The 27,876-nt window shown below is 41.6% G+C and overlaps 2 protein-coding genes across 4 annotated transcripts in view; one reads left to right on the forward strand and one right to left on the reverse strand.

The window, feature by feature from the left end:
• Positions 1–2,130, forward strand: part of marchf5 (membrane-associated ring finger (C3HC4) 5) — a 28,531-nt gene extending 26,401 nt beyond the window's left edge. The window contains exon 6 of the mRNA XM_085183482.1: positions 446–2,130. Within this exon, the coding sequence (XP_085039608.1) occupies positions 446–562 (117 nt within the window). The 3' untranslated portion in view covers positions 563–2,130. The remainder of the gene's footprint in view (positions 1–445) is intronic.
• Positions 1,232–27,377, reverse strand: LOC146505014 (insulin-degrading enzyme-like). 3 transcript variants are annotated; one of them, XM_085183459.1, is made up of 25 exons: positions 26,838–27,377; positions 25,855–26,039; positions 24,008–24,215; positions 22,717–22,886; positions 21,971–22,093; positions 21,326–21,438; positions 21,055–21,217; positions 20,648–20,740; positions 20,399–20,490; positions 20,090–20,170; positions 19,848–19,951; positions 19,059–19,161; positions 18,840–18,962; positions 18,368–18,450; positions 17,052–17,196; positions 13,337–13,447; positions 13,128–13,248; positions 11,246–11,337; positions 10,606–10,717; positions 8,849–9,016; positions 7,971–8,243; positions 5,614–5,675; positions 4,147–4,219; positions 3,983–4,050; positions 1,232–3,299 (listed from the first exon to the last, which is right to left on the reverse strand). In XM_085183459.1, the coding sequence occupies exons 2-25, from the start codon at positions 26,012–26,014 to the stop codon at positions 3,204–3,206; spliced, it is 2,937 nt and encodes a 978-aa protein (XP_085039585.1). In that variant the 5' UTR covers positions 26,015–26,039; positions 26,838–27,377; the 3' UTR covers positions 1,232–3,203. The 3 variants fall into 3 exon arrangements, with proteins under 3 accessions (XP_085039585.1, XP_085039586.1, XP_085039584.1); XM_085183460.1 differs by having other exon boundaries at positions 18,368–18,439; positions 18,829–18,962; positions 26,824–27,377; XM_085183458.1 differs by having other exon boundaries at positions 18,368–18,439; positions 18,829–18,962; positions 26,838–27,376.
• Positions 27,378–27,876: the final 499 nt, after the last annotated feature.

Raw genomic sequence — 27,876 nt, forward strand, 5'->3', positions numbered from 1 at the left:
AAATGGATTAATTTTTTGTTTGCACTCAAAGGCGCACATACTGGAAGAACAGCCCCGGCTTGAATATTATTTAGATACGCTGTAATATTCATTCAGGTTGGCCGTTCAGACATCCACACACCTTTGTTCAGACAGGCTGCCATAAATGAGCCAGTTTCCTGTTTGGGTTGGAAGGCTTCACTCTCCAGAAACCTCCACCTTTACTCTTGAATGATCCTTTTTACCCAAAATATCTGTAAGTGCTCTAGCATTCCTGGTCACAGCTGAGCAGGAAACGGGAATCATCTGCATGTTTGTTTATGAGATGCTGTCGTGTGTGTGATAGTCGGTGGGAAATTAAAGTAAATCCTCCTAGAGTCCGCTGTGGGGGGAGAGCTTTGATGTGTTGAGCTGAATCTGTCTTTAAGTCCACTTTCAACACCATTTTGCTTTCCTCCACCTACAGGGAGGTATCGCCTTTGTGGCCATCAAGGGGGCGTTTAAGGTGTACTTCAAACAACAGCAGTACCTGAGGCAAGCTCACCGCAAGATCCTCAACTTCCCCGAGCAGGAAGAGGCCTAAAGGAGGCCGTCAGAAGGGAGGACAGATGGATGGAGGAACTACACGCCTCCGCTTGAGGGGGTGGGTGGGTGGGATGAAAGCTCAGTGAGCAGGAAGTGCTGTTGAAACAGACTTTTGATCGTGTCATCCTCATTACCACCTCTTCCTCCTCCCCACACCTCGCCCCTCTCATCGCTCCGGTGTGACTCTTCGCTGACATTTTGTGACGCTGGCTTAAAGTGAAGATGGAGACGTGCGGACTGGAGCATGTTAGCAGTTGATGTGCAGTTACAGTCACACACACACACACACACACACACACACCTGTTTCCTGAGTACGACTGCAGGGTGGATGAGCTTCAGCAATCACGTTAACTATTGTAAACCTACTGTATTTTAAAGAATTAAAATGTGGGGCATGTGTAATTAGTTTTATAAAAATACAAATTGTTTTATATTGTTTATTCCGCAGCACCCCATTGGCTGATGATAGTGGCTTATGTTCAAAGAAGACTAATATTGAGCATAAGGAATGTACTCGTGAGCAAACAGTAAAATGATGTGATGTGAATCCTGACGCAGAACAGAAAACTAGCCTCGCCACGTCATTGTGCCACTGCAGCTGATTATCTAACGGCTAACATGCCGAGCGCAGATCAGAAGCTGATACACTGCTGTTTACTTTGTTCACGTGCTTCGTCCAGTATTCCTCATCTCTACTTTTCAAAACGCTCTCATGTGATGTGTCTTGAAGCCTTGTCACCCGTCACAGTGCAGGTGAGCACTGTGCCGTGATGTGTGGATAATACATATATTAGAAAACCTTGGGGTGCCTGACTCAACATTCAGTGCAGCGCTTACAGGAGACGGACACTTGAGTTAAAGCCGTTGCCTCCAGATTTTAGAGGCAGTTCATACCCTCCACCCCCTCGGCTTGCCATGATGGGACTTCAGTTGCCTGAGCTTGGACCAGCTCAGGTCAGACTCAGGTACTTCTCTCTGAATGACCTCAGACACTGGTAACTAAAGATGACTCACTGCAGCAGCCAGCACTTCTGAATGGACACTTGAGGAAATTAAAGGGTCAGTTCACTCAAATACTGAGCCGTATTGTCCTGCCCAAGTGGTGTACAGACACTCTGATTTTTAGTTTTCAAGTAGGATTTTATTGGTTTGAAACGGTGGAAAAAAATATAGGGAGATGTTCAAGTTTATCCACAATTTCTGGCAAATGTATTGAAATGTTGAGATATTAGGACAGATGAATATAGAGTTCTGTGATTTGAGTGAACCGACCAAAACAGTTTGGTTTATAAGACGTGAAGCCTAATGTATCAAACTCCTTTGTTCATGTGTAAATAACGTGGCTTTGAATTAACAAGTTATTGCTGAGATGAGAATCTGAGTGAGAGAGCCTGTTTAACACACTGTATAACCAACCACCTGGAATATTTAACCTGGTGTTCTGAGATCTGCAGACTAAACCTTTCCCATCAGATCTCCTCTATGCCAAGAGGCTGAACTGCACACGATGCTTCTAACGTTAGACTTCTACAGTATGAGCTCTGTGAATAAATGTATTTTCCAAATGTTGACGTGCATGTGTTGAGACTGGAAAAGTGCGACAGACTAGCTTCCATTAAACTGTTTATTAATTAGAAACACACAAAAACAACATAAAAAGACCAAACTCAGCACTCTTCACCTGCCCATGATCCCCACCAGCCAATCACAGTCATTCAATACATCCAGAAATTAAAAATTTGATTTTCTAAATGAAAACCACTCACTAGGTACTTCACGTCAAACAGTGCACGGCCCCCCCCAAGCCTGATATGTTTCTTCTAACCCTCTCTGTGAAAACTGTTTTATCACCGGCTCTCCTGAGACACTGTGGAGCTACATGCTGTGTAAGTAATAGACTAAGGCGTGCTTCTGCTGCTGGTTCTTTGGATCTTCCAGGGTTGTGTCTCAAATCAGACCAGGATACAAACTAATCTGAAGGCAGCAGCTGCAGAAAGTCTCTCATGCAGAGTGAATGGATCCTGACGACCTCCCCAAAGCTTTAACAGAGAGAAACAAAATGTCTCTACAGCGGCTACTTTTCACACTGTAACTTGAATAACGTACTAATGTAGATGACAGATTGAATATTTTTATTTTCTTTACTAATAAAATGTAATTTAAAAAACCCCCAAAACAAACGGCATGGACATACCCCTGAGATGTCTGAGTGACACGCTACTGTAAAATGCAGTAGAAAAAGAAAGATGTATGAGCATGGTTTAGTAGTTAGAAATTTAAAAACATCTCATAAATTTGAGCAGTTTACAGGCAAACACGTTTCCATGCAGGCATGGACCTAAAAGGTCTCTCTTTGTTTTTTGCTTCTTTTTCGTCTACAGCAGCCTACACAGTGCTGTGAAGCGTGAGCTTACGTCTCCTATTAGAGACGTTACATGAGGTGATTCTGGTGTTACCTCTATAATTATCACAGCTACGTCAACAACTTTGTGATTCTTTTGTTTCCTCTTTGAGTGGCTCCTCCCTGCTACACGCACACACCCGCATTCAACATGCATCCACGCAAACAAACACACTTATGCAGGTCTTCCTGATGGCAGGAGCTACCCTCCGTGCTGTGTCGACCTGCCGGCTTCGCTCACAGTTTGGCTGCCTTGAGGTTGATGTGAGGTTTGACCAGGGGGAACAGAGGCAGACTCCTCTTGAACTCTGTTATGCCCTGAATCACTGTGGGCTGCAAAAAAGAAAAAGATGAGATCAGAGGGAGGCTGACAAATGTAAAGACCCCTCTACAAATCAAGTTCAACATAGCTGGACTTTGTATAAGTTGGCTGGCTCAACCTATCACAGCGTAATGGATATGAACGTCTGAGAGTGGGTTGAACGTTCTTATTTAACCCAGGCTTCTCTGATCCGGTTCTGTATGCCTTCACATAACTGGGGCTTTTAACACATCGCTTTCAAAACAAAATGAACCAATTAGGAGCTGCCTACTTTGGTCACATGAACAGATCATAGAAAATTATAAGAGCATAGAATTATAAAAGTCAAATGTAACACACACACACTGCACATGAGCCAAAAAAGCAGGATGGTGTGTGTGACACTGAAGACATTACACATAAACTCACTTTAAAGGTTTGGTTCACAAACATATTTTAAGGTTTTTGAGTTGAGTGACAGGTTCATTATTTGCTGTTTTGTTTGTATGAGAAACAAGCCTGCCATTCCAGTCAGTTATTGGTTAGACGTATTGGGATATCCTGGTTATTGTCACCGTTTCAGGTCCTTTGGGTTTTCACCTTCACCGTTTCACATTTAAGCTGCGCATTTATAGTAATGTTAAAATCTGACTGAATATCAGCAGCTGGGGAATCTGTCAGGTTAACAAATAAAAATAAAAAGTTTGATCTTTACCTGTGGCAGGGAAGGAGCAGGAGCCAGGTTGACATCATTCTGAGCGGGGAACTCTCCCACTACTGGACCTGATGTACACACAGACAGGTCAGACTGTCAGTGAGTGACCTCAGGGGGTGTCTAAATGAAGCCCATGTTATCACCTTGTGTCTACAGATACTCACAGGTGTCCATCTCCCTGGACAGCACGTGCACCGACACTTTGTGTCTCTTTGGGGCTTCGACCGTCAGTCGCTCCTGGATAGACAGACAGACAGGTGAGGATGATGCATGGAGGTTGTCAGGGAACATCATCACCAGAAACTATTCCCTCCATTAATGGAATGACTCATCACTTTTGGGAAAGAGCTTTGCTACCACAGAAAAGAAACCCAGCACAGACAGGATGGCTGTGTGTGTTTCCCCACTGAGTGTGTGATCAGTTGTGACAGCCCTGTGGAGATTTAGCGACACAGTCGGGCTTCATCTCTGACTCTGGATGGAGGATTATATTAGACTGAACATTTGGCTCATCTGCAGTCAGACGCCGTCAACTGTGGATGCCAGAAATTAAATAATAATAAAAAAAGAAAAGACGCAGCTTGTGCGATTGCTGCTGATATGACATTAGAAATGCATTAGGTTTACTGCATGGGGGCTGTAATGGTTTCTGCAGGGCTCCGATAATGCCAATTCTTTCTGGGGCCAGGTGTCCGTGGGCTCTTTATCCCCCCGAAACAAGCCGGCTGGCTGTCATTATTGCCGCTGATATGCTGTGAGCGTCCTGTGTCAGTGTCACCTCCACAGCTATGAATAGAAGCAGGAGGCTGGATGAGATGAAAGCTAGGAGGGCAGAATGAATGCAGCGGATCTGTGTATGTGTGAACACACAAACAGAGTAGGTGGTGCTGAGAGCAGTTTTTATACTTATTTTACACCATAATTTTCTTGTTAGATAAGATAACCTCACAAATTCAGATTTGTCTGACATTTATCATTTCAGCGCTGCAACACGCGGGGTCGAGTATATCCAGTTTTACTAGAAACACTGCCAGTTCATGCCACTTGAGGCATCTCAATCCCCCATACAGTCCCATGTTAAAAAAGGACATTGAGAACAGGATGGGTAGGGTGAATTTTTTCATGACACTTTCTTGATCAAGGCTTACAGTGAGTGACAGGTATGCTGATCAAGGAACTGCAGATAGAAGCTCCTTGATCTGAAGTGATACTCATCTGTGTTTTTGCTTTTAAGCCTTTTAGAGGATTTTTGATTTGAATAATCTGACAGTGGTCTGCAGTGAGGTACGGCCCATCCAAGAAGTCGAGGTCTAATATTTTATTAACATGTTGCAATTTAGCGATCCAAGTCTGCGTGATGCACTCATACACTGCACAAATGCTTCCAGCTAAACAAGCCTGCTAGAATTAGCCGTAACACAGGCTCCTACGACAGTGGTCACTTATGGCTCCCCCCCCCCCAAAAAAAATGTCAGCAGCCAAATTGCTAAAGTTCAAAATGTTCAAGTCTATCTTTTACATATAGTCTTTGATTATGAGTTTCCATAGTTACCATTGTCTTGTGCTGTTAAACGTCTACAAAACGTATTCCAGTGAAGAGGCATCATGAGACATAAAGCTGTACTACTTACTCTGTAAAACTCCATTATGTTTTCTTTTGTCAGAGTCTTCAGATACGCCACTTCAATGTTGTCTGCAAAACAGCAGGAAAAACAGAAGTAAATTATTTAAAAACTTTTTAAAGAGTGCAGCCAGCATCCTAAATACTGCAGCACCAAACCAAGAATTCAAGAGTGAGCCATCACGGTGAAAGTCAGCTACTTGTGTCAGTTATTACTACAGCACTTGGATGTTTAAAATTGAGTTCAGTCTTTTGCCTGTGCAACATATTGATATCAAATGCTTTCGTATATATAGGCAGCACGGTGGCACGGTGGTTAGCACTGTTGCCGCACAGCAAGAAGATCCTGAGTTCAATTCCAACATCAGGCCAAAGACATGCAGCTTGTGGGGATAGGTTAATTGGATAATCCAAATTATCACTAGGTATGAATGTGAGTGTAAATGGTTGACAGCTGGGATAGGCTCCAGCGACCCAGAAAAGGATAAGTGGATGGATGCTTTCATATAAATTAAACTCAAATGAGCAACTTTTTGCCCAAATGTTCATGATTACATTTCACTGGAAACATGAAACTAACAGCCACTCTTCTGCGCTTCCATGAAGCAGACCTTGTGTAAGCTCTTATTCATAAATTGTGTTGCATGTTTCTCTGAGCTCTTGGTATTAAGCCTGTTAGCATGTTCTCCCGACACCCCCGTCTCCTCTAACACAGCTAGTATCACCACTCCCTTGGCAGCACTACAGTGTTGCCATCACTTGGGGCTTTGGGCAGATTACTAGTGAATCAGGCCCATTATAATCCATTACACTCAGCAGAGTGCTGGATGGGAGAGGTGTGCTGTGGCTGCAGATTATTTCAGGCTTTAATCGATCTCAGGTTGTGCTTGTCGAAGTAACATTCCGCTCCCCTCGGGGAGTGTCTGAAATATACTGAAATATAAGAACTTGTACTTAAACACTTAGGCAAGCAATCAGGAAAAAACCATTTGGCCTGCAAACTAAACATAATTAAGAGTTGTCAAAGGAGCTTGCAAAGAAAAGCGTCTGGACTTCTTTAAGTTGCTTGAAGACGTTTCACCTCTCATCCGAGAAGCTTCTTCAGTTCTAAGGTCAAATGGTGGAGAGTCCCAGATATAAACCTAGTGGGAGTGTCCCCCCACAGAGGGACAAAAGGACCCCCTGATGATCCTCTAATCGCCTGAGCCAAGGTGTGGAACTGGGTGTGGGTCCCAATCAGCCAGAGTTTCGGGTGAGTTCATTGTGAAACCTGGCCCCACCTTATCATGCGAATTCCTGAGGTCAGATGGCCCAGGGTGTGAGTGGGCGTTAAGGCGTCTGGGAAGGGATCTCAAAACTGGATTATAGATGGCAGACAGTTGGTGTCGTAAACCACCGCCTCTGCGCCACCGCGTTCTTAAAGTCAGCAAAGAGGCACAGAAAAGAAGATCAGACACCAGCGAGGGAGGATAAGAAGGACAGACGCAACAACATTGTCATCCCCTATGTAGCCGGTGTATCAGAGAAACTCAGGAGGGTTTTCTCCAAGCATGACATCCCGGTGTACTTCAGACCCAGCAACACACTCAGACAAAAACTGGTTCACCCTAAAGACAAAACGGCAAAACACAGACTTAACAATGTGGTGTATGCCGTACAGTGCAGCGAGGAATGCCCAGACCTCTACATTGGAGAGACCAAACAGCCACTTCACAAGCGCATGGCACAACACAGAAGAGCCACCTCCACAGGACAAGATTCAGCTGTCTATCTGCATCTTAAGGATAAAGGACACTCTTTCGAGGATGCCAATGTTCACATTTTGGACAGAGAGGACAGATGGTTTGAAAGAGGAGTGAAAGAAGCCATCTATGTCCACTGTGAGCGACCATCTTTGAACAGAGGCGGTGGTTTACGACACCAACTGTCTGCCATCTATAATCCAGTTTTGAGATCCCTTCCCAGACGCCTTAACGCCCACTCACACCCTGGGCCATCTGACCTCAGGAATTCGCATGATAAGGTGGGGCCAGGTTTCACAATGAACTCACCCGAAACTCTGGCTGATTGGGACCCACACCCAGTTCCACACCTTGGCTCAGGCGATTAGAGGATCATCAGGGGGTCCTTTTGTCCCTCTGTGGGGGGACACTCCCACTAGGTTTATATCTGGGACTCTCCACCATTTGACCTTAGAACTGAAGAAGCTTCTCGGATGAGAGGTGAAACGTCTTCAAGTAACTTAAAGAAGTCCAGACGCTTTTCTTTGCAAGCTCCTTTGACTACGATGACCTGGATGACTGAGAACCTTCACAGACGTAATTAAGAGTTATTCAGGAGGTGAAGAGGACTGCTGGGAAGCCTCACCTCTATCAAAATTGTACTGCTGAGAGATGATCTCTGCCCAATATTTAGCACACTCAGCAGACAGCTTCTTCGGTTTGTCCAGGCGGCGGATGGCCAGGGCTTGGATGTGTTTCTGGATGGCTTCCTCGCTCATCTCCTCCACAGCTTTCTCCATAGTACACAGGAAGGCTTCCACTCGGCTCTCCAGGTAGTGGGGCGCCTTCTCCGACTGGATGAGGAAGTAGAGACCTTGCACTCCGTTAGCCCGACGTGGCCCGCTATGCACGCTGTAGCCTTTTAGGGGATTAAGAGAAAAAGTATGTAAGAGCTTAGGAAATGGAGTCACAGTGCAAAAAAACTATTCAAAGCACATTTATATTATCATTAACCCTCTCAGGCTCAAATTAAACTTTTTGTTGCTAATGCACAACCAAGTCCTGCAGTGGTACTTCTGAGTAAAAAAAACTCATAAAATATGTATGTGGGGTAATCAGGTTGTTAGTTTTTAACTGTTGCAAATCGGCAACGTCTGCCTTGAGAGGGTTAATAACAATACGCCTGCACACAAAAACACGAATAAGGATGAGTATAATATGTCTACTTTTTTATTGCTTTTTATAACTCTCATTACAGTGATACTTAAGATGTGGTTAAGAGGTGCAACCCATTCATTCTCAAAGTTAATAAACATTCCCACAGCTGACAGTACTTTGCAAATTTCATTGCACTGTAATTCTCAATAAAATGCATAAATATTAAAAGGAATAAAACATCTAATTTAGCAAACTTAATACAGCTGCCACATTTTTTCTGTCTGTATAAACACTCGATCTCTGGAAAATGGTACCCATGTTATATAATGGCAATATTGCCTTATTGTCTGTGTTTTGCAGCCTCACCCAGCTGTTCTTTGGTTCTCAGTGTACTATAGCAGGGCTCAGAGATGATCTGAGCGAACAGCTCCAGCAGCATGTTGTCATGTGTACTCTGCATGTCTATTTGGTAGTAGATATCGATGCCACAATCATTGTGCACCTCGTTCTTTTGCTGGTAAACATACCAGCCACCTGCAATCATGAAAAACAGAAGCACATCCACAGTGAGAGAGGAAGAAAGAAAAGGGCCGGCTTGCTTCATGTGGCCTTTAACCCCATGTACTCACCTTGTTGTTGTACTTGTGCAGTTATATGTAATATTAAAAAGACTAAAAACAGGAAACAGAAAGACTAGATGTAAAAATATGAGCACCTGTAATTCTTCTGGCTTTGCTTTTTGGTCTGTGAAGGTTCAACAGGACCTCACTGAGATACGCTGAGAACTAAACTTGGCATGTGAGTGAGCAAAACCATCTGAAGTCATTTAAAGCACAATCCTTTTCATTAACCCAAAATCCACTGACTCATGAACTCTGATAAGCTTAGAAATGAATTTCACCAGCTGTGCTGTACAACTTAATACAATCCATCCCTGCACACTTAATCAGGTCTTTCAGTGCTGCATTAGAAACTTGCACAAGCAATTCCTACAAAAAGCACATGAGCTGTTTCATTGTAGTTTTACAGCTGAACTTCAGTACATTGCTTGAGCCATAGATAAGTACTGTACAGTAAAACCAGCACAGTTCAGATAGAGGACAGGGGACACTTCAGTAAGACAGAAACAGCCCGTTGAATGCCAACAGCAATAACTCTAGTTTGTTTAAATCCACTGTGATCAAGTCTGCTCTGAATGCAGGACGAGTGCAGGCTGGGTAATGCAGGTGTCTTTATGCACATGCTGACTGAGCACTCTGGACCTGACACTCCCTGAGCACCGAGCCACAGCTCCTCTCGCATTGTTCTCAACATGTCAAAAGTTCTACTCAGCAGCACTAGAGTAACTCACTGGGTTGAGCAGGCAACCCATATGCGCAAGGTTAAGAGTGCCCCCCAGAGGGAATGTGAAAACTCCAAACAGAATATGTGTATATTTAGCTGTTTTCTAGTCTTAGTCCATCAGTGTAAAAGTGACAGCTGTCTCCAGCTGTCTGAATTTTACACAATGTGCTTTGCTTATCTGCATTTAAATTACACAGTACCACTACCAGTGATGGATGTCTGACTGGCCACATTTATGACAACTTTCTGTTTGAAGCTTTGAGATGAGGGAGTAAAACTATGTTTCTTAGACAGTAAACTTGTGTTCACGTCCTGTATGTCCTCTTGCTCTGCGTCTTACTGGCAGTCTGGAGCCCAGCCTGGAAAGTCCCTCAGAGAGACACAGGATTTCTCCAGGTGGCCTCGCACAGCTCTGCTTTTCGCCTCCACATCATTCAGCTTTCCTAATGTGATGTGAAAGGCAGTGCAGGTTTGCCTGTGTGTGTTCATTGTCTGAGCTGCTGACAGTAAGGTGTGTATGTATTGTAGCCAATGACGTCCATTTCCACTCAGTGACCATTATGTTCCTTTGAGGTAAATGTGGGATGCTAAATTTAATCAGGTCTTTTCTCAACAAACGCATGATGGTGCCACTGATGACGAGGGCGAGAGCGTTGGACAAAAACCCATCTGCACGGTCGCCGTGGAGACAGTCATGACTGACAGATGAAGATTTAGAGAGCTTAACCTGTGTGTGTGTGTGTGTGTGGGGGGGGGGTTTGTAGGAGTAGAGGACCTACCGTCTGGAACCTGCACCTGTCTGTAGCGAATCAGCTGGCTCGGGAGGAGAGGCTTTGTGTGAGCATGCTCAGTGAGCGTGTCCTCCACCATTTGCATCATGCCAAGAGCAGACTAGAGGAGTGACAGATGGAAATGAAATTCAAACATTTCAGTCCACAAACTCTTGAGTAACACCAGCTGAACTCTCAGAAAAACATTTTGTAGAGATTCAAGAATTTAAAAATTTTCTATGTACATTACTCAGAATAACCCAACTGGCTCTGTCCAAACTGGAACCATTTATACAACCAATTTCCAGTGATGGCAGATGTATATAACATTGATTTTTCCATGACCACCCCCGAACCAGTCAGTACTGTAGTTCAATGATGATCGTTAGTCGAAGGGATCATTGGTCTATTTTATGAGTCTAATTCTCCCTCCAGCAGACTGTGACACTGTCATTACATGATAATGTTGGAGCTGTATAACAAAAAGTGCAACTGGATCACAGGATCTTATATGAGTTCTTACACATCACTAAAGCAGGTATGAAAGGAAAGCTGCATTATTACAAACGTAGACGCCACAGATTTAGGAAACTTTTAACTTTAAACTGGTAGTAAAATAATTAAGTAGTGACTCCAAACACCAACTAACCTCCTTGGTGATGTTGCCATGAAGAAGGACTTTGATATGTAACCGCGACAACAGCTGAGGTATGAAGATGTTAAGGCGTGGGAGAGTTACATCTGCAATACAGATCACAGGCAAACGCAATCAATCAAAGAGTAATTTTCCAAGGCTGGTAACAGACTGATTAAAAGAATAACTGCTGAGTGTGGTGATTTCATCGGACAGTCTTCCTGCCATTAAGAAATCAGCACATCACATTGCATGGTGGTAAAAATCATACCTAAAGATTCAGTTACATGTGCATAAAAGTTTAAATTTAAGCAACTGGTGGATGGGCTAAATCAGCACACAAACACTGATTAGTTGCCTGTAGCAGCACCAACACAGCAGGAAGCAGGAGACTCGCAGTGTCTCAGAGATTCCAGACAGAGAAGGACGGCGGGCTAAAGGGACTGATAGCAAAAACGAGCTGTGCTAATTGGAGGCCCAGGTGACTGAGCTCCAGGTCCTGACCCAGCAGGTTAATTGAGTCTCGTGTGAATCTGAGGATACTCTGTGTAAGCTCTGTGGTTAAAAATATAACAAGCTGCCCTGCAGGCTCCAGACTGGCACTGTGCACGGGAAAGACTGCAGCTAGGGAAGCAACTGCTAGAGGACAGCTTCAGCATTTAAAGGAGAATTTAAGGAGAAAAACTGAAAAGAAGAAAAGACCCAAGGTGAGAGGAGAGGCCTCTACTGTGTGCAGAAACCTGAAAACTTCAGTGATAGTTTTACATTTTTCACTGCAGCTATTATCAGTGTTGGGGAGTAACGGAATACATGTACCGCCGTTACGTATTTAAAATACAAAATATGAGTAACTGTATTCCGTTACAGTTACCGTTTAAAAAGGTGGTATTTAGAATACAGTTACTTTGTTGAAATAAATGGATTACACGGCGGTACTTCCCTGTTTCATATTGTGGCGGGTCAGGACTGTTTGGGTTTTGTTTGACAGCTACGTTCTGTTGTTCCAGGCGGCAGCGTTACGGTTGCCATGGTGACGCACTCTCTCTGCGACTGTGTGTTTCCTCGGTGAGAGAGCGCCTTTTTGTTGTTGTTGTGTTAAGCTAATAGGCAGAATGCTACAGGCATAGCCCTAAAGAATGTAGCATCATAGGCAGTGTAGTCTGTGCTACATCGAGAATGGACTGCCATACCCGTTATGTGTCTGTGAGCGCGAGGAGGGAGAAAAATTTGAGTGGAAAAGTACGAGCTGTCATTGAGCAGAAACGGGAGCTGGAAGCATGTAAATATAATAATAACCACTGCAGCCAAGAAGAGTGCCTGACGAGCCCAGTTGTAAGTAAGCTATTAAGACTCGACTGTACACCGTGTTCGTGTTTTCCTCTGAAACAATAAGTTCCGTTGGAGCAGCCTTTCAACGCCTCTCTCTGTCTCTCGCTAGCAAAGTTGACCCAGACAACAAAGTAAAGCTAGTTTTCGGCTACAAGCCCGACACAGAACCCGACGTATTAGTCAGAGGTCCCTTTACTACGGTTCGGAGCCGCAGACCTTCAGTAACAGTAATAAATCACAGCAATAGTACATTCATGTAGTTGTAAACAGCATGATAATATGTTAAGTAATCCAAAGTATTCAGAATACGTTACAAAATACATTTTGGGGCATGTAATCTGTAATCTGTAATGGAATACATTTTAAAAGTAACCTTCCCAACACTGGCTATTATGTTAACCTCACGCAATTAATTTAAGGCTCACTTTTCATTTCCTCAGCTATGGCCTGAAGTAAAGCTTGGCTATGTGTTTATTCTGTGTTTCAATTAACTCTGTTTGGTCCACAGATGAAAAAGCAGCTGGTAAGCATTCCTGCTGAGACAGAAGAGAAACATTAAGAGTCTCACCATCTAGAGCCTCTCTGAGCTCATCTTTGGTCCAAACAACCTCAGTCATTAGAAGATGGAGGTAGTACATGGCATGATAGTTAGGCCTCTCAGCTCTGAAGTTATTCAAAGACCTCATGTACTGCAGAAAAAAAGAAGGCCGAATTAGATCACCATTAAAACTGAGACTGGAAGCTAAACTATTACTGAGTCAGTGAGTCTGAACTTACGGCTTCCTTGATGATGTCAAAGCGCTTCTCGTCTATCTCAAAAGTGGCCATCTTCTCGATGATCTTCTTCAGCAGAATGTGCTGTTTGTCACTGTAGCCTTTAACAGACAGCTGCAGCACACAGTGACAGGAGACAGGCGGCACATCATCAACAAACAAAAGGATACATTAAGCTTATTAATTCAATTCAATTCAATTCAATTTTATTTATATAGCGCCAAATCACAACAAATGTCGCCTCAAGGCGCTTCATAGATACAGAGAAAAGCCCAACAATCATATGACCCCCTATGAGCAAGCACTTTGGCGACAGTGGGAAGGAAAAACTCCCTTTTAACAGGAAGAAACCTCCGGCAGAACCAGGCTCAGGGAGGGGCGGCCATCTGCTGCGACCGGTTGGGGTGAGAGAAGGAAGACAGGATAAAAGACATGCTGTGGAAGAGAGACAGAGATTAATAACAGATATGATTCAATACAGAGAGGTCTATTAACACATAGTGAGCGAGAAAGGTGACTGGAAAGGAAAAACTCAATGCATCATGGGAATCCCCCGGCAGCCTACATCTATTGCAGCATAACTAAGGGAGGATTCAGGGTCACCTGATCCAGCCCTAACTATATGCTTTAGCAAAAAGGAAAGTTTGAAGCCTAATCTTAAAAGTAGAGATAGTGTCTGTCTCCCGAATCCAAACTGGAAGCTGGTTCCACAGAAGAGGGGCCTGAAAACTGAAGGCTCTCCCTCCCATTCTACTTTTAAATACTCTAGGAACAACAAGTAGGCCTGCAGAGTGGGAGCGAAGTGCTCTAATAGGGTAATATGGTACTACAAGGTCATTAAGATAAGATGGGGCCTGATTATTTAAGACCTTGTATGTGAGGAGCAGGATTTTGAATTCAATTCTGGATTTAACAGGAAGCCAATGAAGGGAAGCCAAAACAGGAGAAATATGCTCTCTCTTTCTAGTCCCTGTCAGTACTCTTGCTGCAGCATTTTGGATTAACTGAAGGCTTTTCAGTGAGTTTTTTGGACATCCTGATAATAATGAATTGCAGTAGTCCAGCCTGGAAGTAATAAATGCATGAACTAGTTTTTCAGCGTCACTCTGAGACAGGATATTTCTAATTTTAGAGATGTTGCGCAAATGGAAGAACGCAGTCTTACATATTTGTTTAATATGTGCGTTGAAGGACATATCCTGGTCAAAAATGACTCCAAGGTTCCTCACAGTGTTACTGGAGGCCAAGGTAATGCCATCCAGAGTAAGAATCTGGTTAGATACCATATTTGTAAGCTTTTCAGCGCCGAGTACAATGACCTCAGTTTTATCTGAGTTAAGAAGCAGAAAGTTAGTGGCCATCCAAGTCTTTATGTCTTTAAGACATTCCTGCAGTTTAACTAATTGGTGTGTGTTATCTGGCTTCATGGACAGATAGAGCTGGGTGTCATCTGCATAGCAGTGAAAATGTATGCTATGTCTTCTAATGATGCTGCCTAGGGGAAGCATGTATAATGTAAACAGAATTGGTCCTAGCACTGAACCCTGTGGAACTCCATAATTAACCTCAGTGTGTGAAGAGGACTCTCCATTTACATGCACAAATTGGAGTCTATTAGATAGATATGATACAAACCACTGCAGTGCAATACCTGTAATACCTACAGCATGTTCTAATCGCTCTAATAGGATATTATGGTCAACAGTATCGAATGCTGCACTAAGGTCAAGAAGGACAAGCACAGAGATGAGTCCACTGTCAGAGGCCATAAGAAGATCATTTGTAACCTTCACTAAAGCTGTTTGTATTAGCATAACAGTTAACATTTGTTGTTATTGACGGTTTTGCATTCATTTCCTACCATGAATACATGAATGTGTTCTCCATTTAATTCAGTCGTGGGCTGGCTAAACTATTGTGAAGAAAATCTTTCCAGATTAGACCGACTCCTCATGGTGAACAATAATCTGAATCTCCAGAGGTTCAAAAACAAAACGATGTCAATGCTCTGCTTGAGTTGTCAGGCATGATGATAAAATTGAGAAAGCATCATTTCCTCTCATACACTGTAAATATCTTAAATGATTCTCAAAAAGAGACAGAGAACAAACGGCAAAAAAAATGTTTAGGGTTATTTAAACCCTCAATTTTCCTGCATCACGCACACCTAATGGCCCTTCAGGATTCAGCATAACCTCCCAGGGCTTCACTGTCACTTTCATCCCACAGCTCACCTCACCTTGTGGCCAAGCCCCTGCAGTGACACCTGTTAAAAGTAATCTCTCCAAACATCGTTAACCTTGACAAACGGCCAGCATCCACACTAATACTACTGACTCAGATCAATTACTTGCAGCCCATCACACAGCTACACAGCCCTCTGTAAGGACACACCACAGTCATGAATTCACAGGTGAGAAGCTAATGAATGCAGGTTAGTTGGTCATTATGACAGCTGAAGAGTTGTTAGAAGTCAGCAGGTTTTAAAGAACAGTGGAAAGACAACACCACAGCAAACCAGCAAATATCACTTCAAAAACAAACAAACAAACAGGGTATCTGCATCAACTGACCTTATCCCTTATATTCTGTGGCACAGATGCCTTCTCATTCACTGCCTGGTATTACATTCACAATAGAAGTGCCAAAAAATAAGAAATAAAAATAGATGGCTACTTTTGCCTGCTCTGTTATTCACAAGGGGGCCTCCCTCTGGGAACCTCCGTTTCATTTAGGGAACTTTTGCTTGTTAGGCAAACTTGTGTAGATAACCGTAATAATGGCAGCAAAAGGCACTAAACAGAATTACATAGGCAGGGTTTTGCGTACTATTAAAGTCTGCACAAAACTTGACATTTTATTATCAGTATACTTTAAAACAAAGATGTTGGCACGCCATAGAAATGTTAAAAAATGAAAAGAAAGAAGTCAAAGATTTATCCTTAGATGATAATATGAAGATAATATGCCAGTACGGTGCTTTACAGCAGCGCTCCCCAACCTTTTTTGCACCACGGATCGGTTTAATGTCAGACAATATTTTCACGGACCGGCCTTTAAGGTATCGCGGATAAATACAACAATATAAAATGATACGAGCAAAACAAAAACTGTGGTATTTTTGTAAATATAATAATAAACGAGAATTCACTGTGTAATTGTGTAACTTTATTAGCAGCGTCCTCCTGAAATGCCCCAACAACAATTAGAGTAACATCCTCCTCTCTGTCCCTTAATGCTCTCTGGTTGCTATGGTAACGCATAAATATAAGACACACAACTACAACACGGGAAAAGACCCAGGGAAACCGAGTTAACAATAAAATCCCAGAAAACCATAAATTTCACAGCGGAGCCTCAACTCTTGCAGCCCGGTACCAAACGACTCACTGACCGATACCGGTCCGTGGCCCGGGGGTTGGGGACCGCTGGGTTAAAAGGTTTTCTGAAGTGATGTAAAACACACGCAGGTTCAAAATCTCTACAAAACAGTCTCTAATGATCAAGTTACATTGATCATTAGAGACATTAGAGAAAACATTCAATATACAGCAGTTTCCTGTTATTGTAACTTGCAGTCTGGCCACAGATGTGGTCAGATTGGAAGGTTAAAGTCGCCCATCAACCCAGGCCTGCCTGAGCCACTGTAGCCCGGTCTGAGGATAATAAAGGGAAGGGAGCATGAGGTCGGAGACGGGAAGGGATTATGAATACTTACATGCATTCCATAGGCGGTATTTTGGAGTTCATAGTTCAAGCCAGCTAGCTCGGCTGCATATGCATACTCGTTGAGGGAGTCCTTGAGGAGCTCCAGGTATAAATATGCCATGTTACAATGCAATGGGTCCACGTACGCAAACGGGCTGTAGAGAAAATGCCACACAAAGCATACAAATAAAGCTGCACGAGCTGATGCAAACTGCAACTACTGTATAGCATGTTTCACAATTTATGAACATATAATTAATTGTAGCTATCAGGAGTGTAACAGTGGAATTACTTATAAACTAAAACTGTCTAATTTCAGCAGGGATTGGCTGATCTAAGCTAACCCAACCTATCCTCTGAGGTGGCAAAAGTACAACAGTACAACTCTATTTGCTGTTGCCTAAATTTTAGATGGGGGCTTTGCCTCTACACCAAACAGATAAATGAGTGTAGCCAAGGGCTAAAGTGGGATTCAGTTCTTGGGGTAACCCTAAAATTGGCTGTAGTGGTGCAGTGTGGGGAAAAGAAATGCTTGCACCAAATATAAGCGGATATCAAACAAGCAATCATGCCAGATTTCCCACCACTAGGTTTCAAATGTCTAATTAGCATTATCACCTTGAATTACTTTGATGTCTGCTACCCCTGATGTAAACTAACATTCACTATTAACACTACAGCCACTCTGGACCAGTCCAACATAGTGCATTACTGTAATCGTCACCACAGCACTGCAAACTGACCAGTGTAGCCTGCACCTAATTGTTGAGTACTTTCATCAAACCTTTGTATAACACAAAGTAAGTATATTGCGTATGTTTTGCAATATATTTCACAATACGAAAAAATATAACCTCAACACTTCATGTATAGATTAAACATCTGTAAAACAAAACAAAACGAAATCTCTCTTCTTCCTCGCTTTCTTCTTTACTTCCTATGCCTTTCTCCACATCTAAAGTTATCTATCAGTATTTTCTCTCTCTGGGAAATACAACCTGTACAACTATTAGAGGCTTTTTGCATATTTCATCTCTTCATGTGTAACAAGCACTGGCACTGGTTATTATTCCATTTAGGTTTGAATTGGATTCATTTCAGCTACAGGGGTTGCTGACTTACAAACCTGATAACACTCATGCATAATTCGATATTTATTTTTGCACTTTGTTATCTGATTACTTTAAAACTTATTATGCACTGTTGTAGCAGCAGTACATTTACTATTTCTTATTATTGAGTTAATCTTAAGAGACACAATTTACTTTGTAAGAATTTGCGTCCACACTCCAGCTGCAGAACAAATCCTCTGTATTTACTACTCACCTGAAGAACTCAAAGTTCAGGCAAGCCTTGGGGAGGAAGAATTTGTCATCCTGCTTGAACCACACCTTGCTCGTAGCAGTGTCCTGGAAGAAATGAACACTAAATTAATTTCATTTTCACAGAAAGGCTTCAAGCAGAAGGTAAACTGTACAAGCAGACGACGCTCATTTAATCACAGAAATCTAACAGTGTTACTTTAATAGGTCTCTTAGCAACAAACAAAAAAAGCCATACTAACTTTTATTCAGTTGTTCCAACAGAGATGGGAAATGTAAGCTTTTATTAGCTGCTTAGTTCCTCTGATCCTGACATAACAACAACTAATGCTTGATGTCTAAATCACAATACCACATTTCCATATGAAAGCATAAGAGACTTCAGAAGAAGCAGGTAAGCAGGGACCGTCCAGTGCAGTGAGACAATGAAAAGTGACAACACTTTGATGATGGAGCTGTGCAGAGAAAACACTTGCCTTGATTAAAGTGGGAACTGACGGAGAGTCTTTCTCAAGAGGGTAGATCTCGAAGTTGGTAGGGATGAACTCATTTTTCATTGGCAATTTGAATTTGCCGTTGAGGTCTGCATTTGCCCATTTCTACAACAGAAAAAGATAAACAATCAGAGCCTTATATAACTGATGTAGCGGTTATATGCTGATTACACAGCAGAAAAACTGGACACAGTCATTCACCTTGATGGTCTCCTCAGAGATGGCCTCCTGTTTGTACTGCGTGCCGTACCACTCTTCTGTCATGTCTGTTTGTCCTTCAAATGATTTTGACACAACTATAACTCTGGAAAAGTAAGAAGACGACAGGTCACATTATAGATCTACACAAAAAGCCCTCTGTGCTACTTAGTGCCTGTTATCTGCACAAGATGTGAGTGCTTTTCCATTTCGATCATGTTTCAGGTGGTGCACAGCCATTGACACATTGTTTGGCTGGCGCTGTCAGACCATCAGAGTGCGGGTTTTTCCTAAGTTTGAACATTTATCCCATCAGTATGTTTTAGTTAAACAAAGTTGAAGGACTCAGTGTAAAAGGAAATGGTGTTTCTCGGTGACTTCACTTGCAGCTGGAATGTGATGGATAAATAAAGAAGCATTCGTTCATGAATTTAAAGCAGTTTTGGCAACAGCCCAGAATTAAATGGCCACTTCAGTAAAGGAAGAGACTGGCATGCAAACTGTCAGGGTCAACCAATGACTGCATGCTGTCGTCTCCTTAATACGCATTAAGAAATGGACCGGTTACAAGTCTGGACTTTTCTTGGCACAGCAGCTGCAATCCAGAAAATGAATTAAAGCTACACCAGGCCCACTTTTATTTCAGCCCAGTTATCCAAGTTCACTGCAGCTGTAAAGTTTAGCTTAAAGTTTATCACACCGTGTGCCCACATCTTCCTCTGAGAGGTACTTCATACTTGGTAACAGAAAAAGCAAGGTGAGCCTGACTACACATCACCAAGTCACACTGACCTGACGTGTTCTGGTCTCAGCTTATCCAGCACCATCTCGATCAGATCTGGCCTGAAGTCTTCCATGAAGTACTCTGCTGATAGAACTTCTTCGAGAGGGTAGTGCTGCAACACCCAAAGAAACTTGTTAGTACTGTACTGCTTGAAAACACAAATCTTCAATTCTGCAATTTTTCTAAAGACCTCCATAAATCGAATCTTTAGTTTCAACTGGACACCTGATAAATTGGCTGTTGGACCTACCTGTAGTAAACCTGCTATTTTGGAAGTGTAGTCACGAGGACGCTCCTTGTCTTTAAACCTGAAAGCAACTTTTTTTAAATCCTGCAGAGAGAGAGGCAGAAAGGTTGATGGTATAACAGCTGAAGTCACAAAACATACAATTGTTACATTCAGTTTAACTATGTACCCTTAATAGAACTCAATCAATAATCCATCTATATGCTATTCTCATTTTTATGACTTTTTAAACTAGTTTTTACAGTGAGGAATAGAAAGTAAGTTTATACTGCCCTCCAGAAACAGTATTACTGAACTGACAACATGAATCACCTTGTACTCCTCAAACACCCACTCTTGAGGCCCTTCAGAACGGAGTTTCTGGATGTACTGGAACATGTGGAAGATTATGTCCTCAATGTGCACTGCAGTGACACACAGATCATGCCCCAAGATTTAATATTCACATATTTCTTGTTGCTTTATTTCTTTTACTTGTGCATAGTGAGGAATGATCATAATCACATGCAAAACACACAAACTAGATACAATACATGTAAAGTAGTGAGATGCATGACTTACAGAGGCCCTCCTCAGTCAAGTCCATCTTGATGTTGAAGAACATGAATCCTCTGGCTCCCTCTTTGTGTCCTCCAAGGAGTGTGTTCACCCAGCCTTAGAAAGTAATTACCGTTACAATTTAGTAATGTGTTTCTTTTATTTTTATGATGACAGAAACCATTACTGTGAATGTTTCTGTACTAAAAGAAAATTAACTTCTATCCCAATCACTAAATTAGAGGCGCACCGCTCTGCTGGGTAATGTTGTGTTACATTTTATGGTCGCAAAACACATAATTAAGTAACCTCTGAGGCAATAAACAACACTGAGTCAATCATATATTTTAGGATTTAAAAAACATTTTATGGTTTTACTATGTGTATCTCTTTCTCTTTATAATATTTGTCACCAGCTTGCAGTCTGCTACCTTTAGATTTTAGTTCAGATAACAAACTTCCAGGTCCTTCGTGACCAATCAGATGCCCCAGATAACGTCCCGGCTTCGATTTGTAGTACTTCTGTAGGTCTGGGATGGGGAAAGTCACATAAAGTTTCCTAATGTCTTTGACAGGAACCACTTTGTAGAATTTCTGTAATAAACAGAAGCGTGTGTGATTCCCACAGTAACATGATAAAAAACGTTGACAGTCATTTTGCAATGCAAAAAAATGTAAAGGAGTGATAGGTAAGCAGCTCACTTTAAGGTGTTCTTCTTGTAAAGGGTGTTCAGGGAATTCGGGAATAGGCACATTCTTGTTTTCCACTTCTCCAAATAACTTAACCACCATGGCCGTCAACTCATCCAACGACTCTGTCAGCAAAGGGTTAAAAAAAAGCAGTAAGGATGTGCTGTTCAAAGAAAAGCTTTAAGGATGTTAGTACTCATCATAATTACCCACAGTGCCCTGGTCCTTGGCTGGTAAGCAAGCTAGTAAATATATAAAACATGTTGTGATGCTACTAAGAATTTGTAAAATCTTATTTAAAATAAAATTAAAACTTAAAATGTATTATTTTTATTTATTATGTTGTCCAAAAGCATTTTTGAGTCATATTTACTATTCGTTTAAGGTGTTTTAAGAATTTTTAAAAGAGTTGTTTCTGGTAGTAAATTACATTACGCCATTTCTTAGTAGGTTTTAATACTAATCACCGTTACTCTACCAAGTGGAGGCAACAACATTTTTAACTCATTTATCATTTATCAATTCATTGGTTAGTATGGTAGGCCTTAAGAAGCCAGGACCTCACCCATTCTATAACAACATCCTCTTTAATAGCATCCAGTTACTCGCTGCATGGGTTGGGTGTAACCATCACCCATGTGAGCATTGACATCTTACCTCTTCCTAACACACACAGTCCCATGAGGTTGGATGAGTAATACGTGGAGTGGAACTTCAGGAGCTCCTGACGGATATCAATCCCCTCTTTAGATGGTCTTGTCTCTAGTGTCATTTTATTACCTATAAGAAAAGGTTATCAGCCCCTTTATTAAGCACACACATTTTCCAATTGTACAGTTAACTAATGATCATTTTCTGTTGTTATAGTTTTTCAAAGAGTCTAAATGAAATTGTCAGCAAACAAATCAAAGTTGCAGTAAAAATTGCTTATTAACTACAAGCTAAAGCGTATGTAAATAAACTTGATTACAGTCTACATGTAGCACTGTATTTGTTAACACAGACACCATCAAAGCAGCAGTCAGAAGAAGCTTATGTTAGTCTGCTGAGTGCACTGCTTTCAGGTCTGTCTGATCCTCTCCTGTTCTTAATGTGAATACAGATGGTATAATTCAAGACTGCCATCAGGTGGCTATTTTGAGTTCACAGCTGCTCTGAGTATACGTCACTTTAATCTGGGATGACTTTAACAAATTAAACTCTTTAGTAGTCTAATACAAAATCTAAAACACATCATATCGACCCTATGAAGGGAATCCTTGCTTAAATATTCTGTGCAGGGAAGTTTTGCTCCCCAGTCAAAATATTCTGCTATAACAACTGAAATGCGATGGACTAAGCAGTCAGAATGAATGATGTAATGAGATAGTTTTAAAGTGAATTCTGGCAAGAACGGTCTCTACCTGTTCCAAATTTACTGAAAGGGTGTTTTGGGTTGCCAGTGGCCTTTTCCAACTGAAACAGCCTCCAGGTATCATTCTTCAGGTTCTTCTCGTACTCAGAGTCCACAGCGTTCACCTCGCGGTCCTTGCAGCTCTCGTCAAACAATGGGCACAGAAAGAACTGGGCAAACCTACAAAGGTCAGAAGTTGCTGTTATCAAGGAGTACATTTCAGCATGTAGAAAAACCACAGGGTGTGATAATATTTATGGCCTAGCCTGTGGCTCAGTATTGTAAAATGCATAATCATGTTTATTTTAAATACAGATTATACACTACAAACATAGAGGGAGAAATTCAAATAAAAAGGCAGTCTGCCATGATTACAAAAAATGAGGCACACAGATATTATGAAAAGGCATAAGAGAATAAGGCTAACTAATCAACACATACGATCCTTTCATTTTCCAGAAAGGAATCATCATCAATAATTCAGATCACTCCTCACAGTTCTTTCCTACCACTGAAGCCCAGGTGGCCTTCACGATTCAGTGGTGGAAGGGAACAATTAGCCTATGCGACAGAAACAGATGCTTGCTAGAACCATCATTCATTTCTAATTAGGTAAGTCTATACTGTAGGTTCATTTCCTACCACCTGAACGTCCTTTCCAAACCTTGAGTCCCAAGGGCTACACTGTATACTGATAACTAGATATTTAGACACCTCCCATAATTTGAAAAACACTGGTAACTACCAGTGCTATCCCTCAGCCTCTAAGTAGACACGCCTGTGGTATCACTTTACAAATCCTGTGTTGCCTTATTCTCAAGTTATCACATTCAGATGATTTTCAGAAAAAGAATTTTGTCACTGAGATTCAAACTCATCTGAGATTTTTAGTAGATGCAGCTATGGTACCAATTTGAAAATCCTAAGTGACTTCCTTCTTGAGTTATCGCATTCACAAGATTTTCAGAAAACTTGACCTTGACATTGACATTGAAGCTGAGGTAACTCAGATTCAAATTACTCTGAGATTTTTAGTAGATTCATCTGAGATTGATACCTATGGTATCAATTTAAAGCACCTACATCGCCTCGTTCTCAAGTTATCACATTCACAAATGTAGATGTCCACGGCACTCACCCCCCTGTCCGGCAGTGCAACAACATAATACCCCATCAGACTTTTACAGCTAAGGGGTAAAAAGGCAACCTAAACACAAACAACCCTGAGCTTTTAATAGTGCATTCTCTATCACTTTGAAGTTTCTGCCAAAATTAATACCATCAAATGAACATCAAAGTACCTATCTAATGCTCCTTTCAAGTGCTCATGGGAAACATCAAAGTAATAGTTGGTATGTTCTCTGCTGGTGAAGGCATTGGAGCTGCCTGCGTGCTCACTGAGGAACTGGCTGTACTCGTTCTCCTTGGGGTACTTCTCTGTTCCCAGGAACAGCATGTGTTCACAAAAGTGTGCCAGCCCTGAGATGTTTGGTGGGTCAGACAGAGAACCTGCAAATTAAGAGAAATTCCCAGAGAAATGTAGTTAATGGTGCTGCTTCTCTTTGATCAGTGAAATTTGTTCAATGCAACAGTTGTGACTTTGCCAGGTGAGAAAAACAGATCTGTAATGGCACCAGAACAGGAGGATTTATAAGCAATGAGATGCATGCTGGTAAGCTGTAAATAAACAAAACAAGACTTGTACTCCAGAACTGCTGAGGGAGTCATTTCAATCCCATAGAAATCAATGTAAAACATTTCTAGCATAGCTGGTTGCTTTGCAGCATGTATTGTTTACAAACATTTTGATATGAAGACTGCTATAACACGACCAAGAGCTAGCTAGATGTGATCAACTGATAAATATATAGGAGACTGTGGTTTGATAAAAGGATAAGTACTGCAGAGCTGAATGGCTCACAGATGGTATGTTGAGCCACAGCAGATCAAAGATGAGCAGACAGTTTTATTGCGAAATGAGATAAATGGCTTAATGAGCTATGTCAGGCAGTTTTCTGCATTCACCAAACTTGCTCTCTTTTCACCATAATAACTTATGCTGAACCTGCTGAACATAATCTGGTCGGTGGCAGGTTATGTTCCAAATTTCTTTTTTGCAGGCATACGGATCATTTTGTGCAAAAGAAGAGTCATAAAACCTGAAGCCCGAAGCACAAAACCCTGCTCAACAGAGAAAGATGATAATCAGTCAAGAAACCAGTTATCTTGAACTGGAGTTTTAGGGAAGTTAAACCTGGAGTTAAACCAGCTAAGCCAAAGAAAGCCTGACTGTGTTGAGCTTTGCCCTCGGGGCAGACTATGAGACCAGACGAGTGAATTGGACAGGTTGCTGACTGTGCTGAGCGGCTGAACTGAAGAGTGTAGTGTCCTATTTCAAGCAAATAAAGAATGAAAGCTGGAGGAGAACAAGTGATTCAAACAGTCTCAGATCTGAGGAGAGGCCCTGCAGACTGAGGCAGAGCTGTGAAGCTGAAGGTTTGGTGAAATGGAGGAGATGTTAAACTTACAATGTTCTACCTTTACAATTATAAACTTCTTAAAATGTGTTTCTTATTTGCTCTAGCAAAGTGTGAGGGCAGTTTTAAAATGTAGCCAATGACTGATTCAATCTGCTTCACAGTGCTTTTTATACCTTCTTTACTTTAGGCAAATACCACAGGTATTCACTGTTAACGTTTCTATAATGCTCTTCATCTGTTATTATTAAAGTTACTGCATTACATGTGGTGTTGTTTGTACCTGCTGTTTACTAGTATCTGAAACTAGAACTGAACTATGTTACATTTACACACTGTAATGAAATAAGGTTTCCAAACTGGTAGGGACTCACTGTTTGAGAAGTGCAGCTTGCGGATTTAAGCATGAGCATATAATAATATACTTGCCATTATAAACAGAAATACCAGATAATACAAAAAAAATAGCCATCCAAAGCTTAAAGGAAGTTTGGCAACTAATGAGCAACTATGAATGGAATTATCCTGCTCGGCAAAGCACAGTTAGAGTATGATGGGGAAAATTTCACTTCCTTTTCCATTTGTTTTCCAGATGTTCTTTGTGTAGAAAGCAACATAAAAAAAGGAAGTCATGATCACCTGCAGGACAACAGCAATGAATGCCTAATTACCTATGTGGACATCCAAAGCAGCTGAAGATTTGTCTGTGGTCGGGTCACTGATGAGCATTGCCTTCAGGCCATTGGTAAACTCCAGGCCCCTGTACTCCCGCTTATCCTCAGGTGAGCGAATGACATCAATAACTACCCTCCTCACAACCTGGTTGGTCATTCTGAGTGACAAGGATGACACCAGCCTGCAAGCAAAGAAAACCAACTTTTGAAGTTTGTTATATTCTGATTTAACGTGACATAATGGCCAAAGGGGATTTTAGTACTAAACATGCCTCTAAATGCTGGCATACGTATGCCACACAGTGTAGTACTACACTGTGGAAGCACATTATCAGCCGACTCTTTCCTATTATTTTTTTAAGTAGTAGTCCTCGCGGACTTCCGTGTGCCTCTCAGTTTATTGAATAGAAATGATTTACTTTGCCGTCCAGCTATCCGCAACAATATGATCAAGGTCTAACACCTGTAGTGCTTTATAAGACGTGAACTGAAGCACAGTCTTTCTATACAGCCTACAAAGTAATTTAAAAAGCAGTTATTATATTATCATGGCTCCCCGGGTGTAGATGCTACTTAAAAAAAAAATCTAAGTACAGTAATTGAAACAGCAAAAACAGGTAAAGGCAGTCAAGACGAGGGGAAAAATCCCGTAGGAAGATGAAGACAACTGTCCGGCTGAACAAGAAAAACAACACACCTGCCAGGGATTAGCTACAGTAACTGACTAGGGGACATTAATTAATTCAGCAAAGAAACATTTTATCGTATTAAAGACAGAAGCTTCAGAAAGGTTCGCAATGTTGAAAAGTGTAATTGTTAATGTGAGCTTCTAGCCTCCACATAAGATAGGCACGGCTAACAGTTTCGCTTTAGCGAGGTTAGCTGGCTAAACCCGGCACGAGCTGCTAGGATTAGTTTGGTGTAAAAAAAAAACGCTTATTTTTAAATAAAAGTAACAATTATTGCCTGATAGGGCTTACCTAACAGTTCGGTTAAAACAGAAGAAGTAGCCTGCTGACTCTTGTTGACTGGAGCTTTTGGTAAATGCACCTATACACACTTTGTAGCCTGAGACAGTATGAAAACAGTTTTGAACTGTTTGGATTTATGCATATAGAAAACGAAACCTTAATGTCTGTAGCGTCAACGTTTAACAGACGCAAGCAATCGATAGCAGAAGAGCGAGCGCCTCACCAGGGCAGGATGTCACATTTCTGTAAATGTGTCTTCGGTAAATTCTGACACTTACATCCTGGTATAGCTGAAGGTGAAACAGACGGGAAGCATCAGATCCTACAGAGTAGTAGTTCATAATATTGCGCACTATCAGTGAATCTGACATCGATTACACTGCCGGTGTGAGGGGTTCAGCGTTTTGTATGGGTGAAAATGAAAAGCTGCTGAAAAATAACGGGAAAACAAACAAACAAACAAAAACAACCACTCTCTTTTCAGTGATTGTGAGCTCATGTGCGCACAACTTTGTGTTTATATGCATGCTTGTGCACATACAGAAAGGCACACCAGCAGGCACAAACAAATAGCCGAGAACAGAACTCAGGTGGCCCATTTTCTGTAACACGTTAATAATACATAATGAGCACTGTTACTTTGTTTTTTAAACATAATAATAATAATAATAATAATATTTTGATTATACATCTTGAAAACTATTAATGTGGTAAAGCAGGATTATAACTTTAAATTAATCTAAATAACTCTCAATACTTTTTTACAATTTGCAAAACAATTAATTATACAACACAAATTATACAACACAAAACTCCTGTGCAGCACCACTTTGACATAATAAGTCTGTAATAGGACACAAGGGTGCAGCATGGAAATGCTAATGCTCATGCTAAATGTTTTCTATGCTGATTTTATTTCTGAGTAAATATTCTGGTTTCCTGTGGGCTCCCACTGCTCTGTTCTTAACAGCTGTATTTACTGAGGTATGTAAATTGATGCAGGGGAGGTCCTTGGGCAAAAACACGCACACGGGCTGGAGTTCTTGGA

Source organism: Neolamprologus multifasciatus, chromosome 13 (assembly GCF_963576455.1).
Source record: "Neolamprologus multifasciatus chromosome 13, fNeoMul1.2, whole genome shotgun sequence".
Lineage (NCBI taxonomy): Eukaryota > Metazoa > Chordata > Actinopteri > Cichliformes > Cichlidae > Neolamprologus > Neolamprologus multifasciatus.

Coding starts and splice junctions, on each gene's coding strand:
- LOC146505014 (XM_085183459.1), bottom strand. CDS start 26,014: ATGACCAACCAGGTTGTGAGGAGGGTAGTTATTGATGTCATTCGCTCA. Junction 22,094..22,716: donor TTTCAGTAAATTTGGAACAG/GTAGAGACCGTT, acceptor CTTTTCTTATAG/GTAATAAAATGACACTAGAG. Junction 19,952..20,089: donor AAATAGCAGGTTTACTACAG/GTAGGTCCAACA, acceptor TGGGTGTTGCAG/CACTACCCTCTCGAAGAAGT.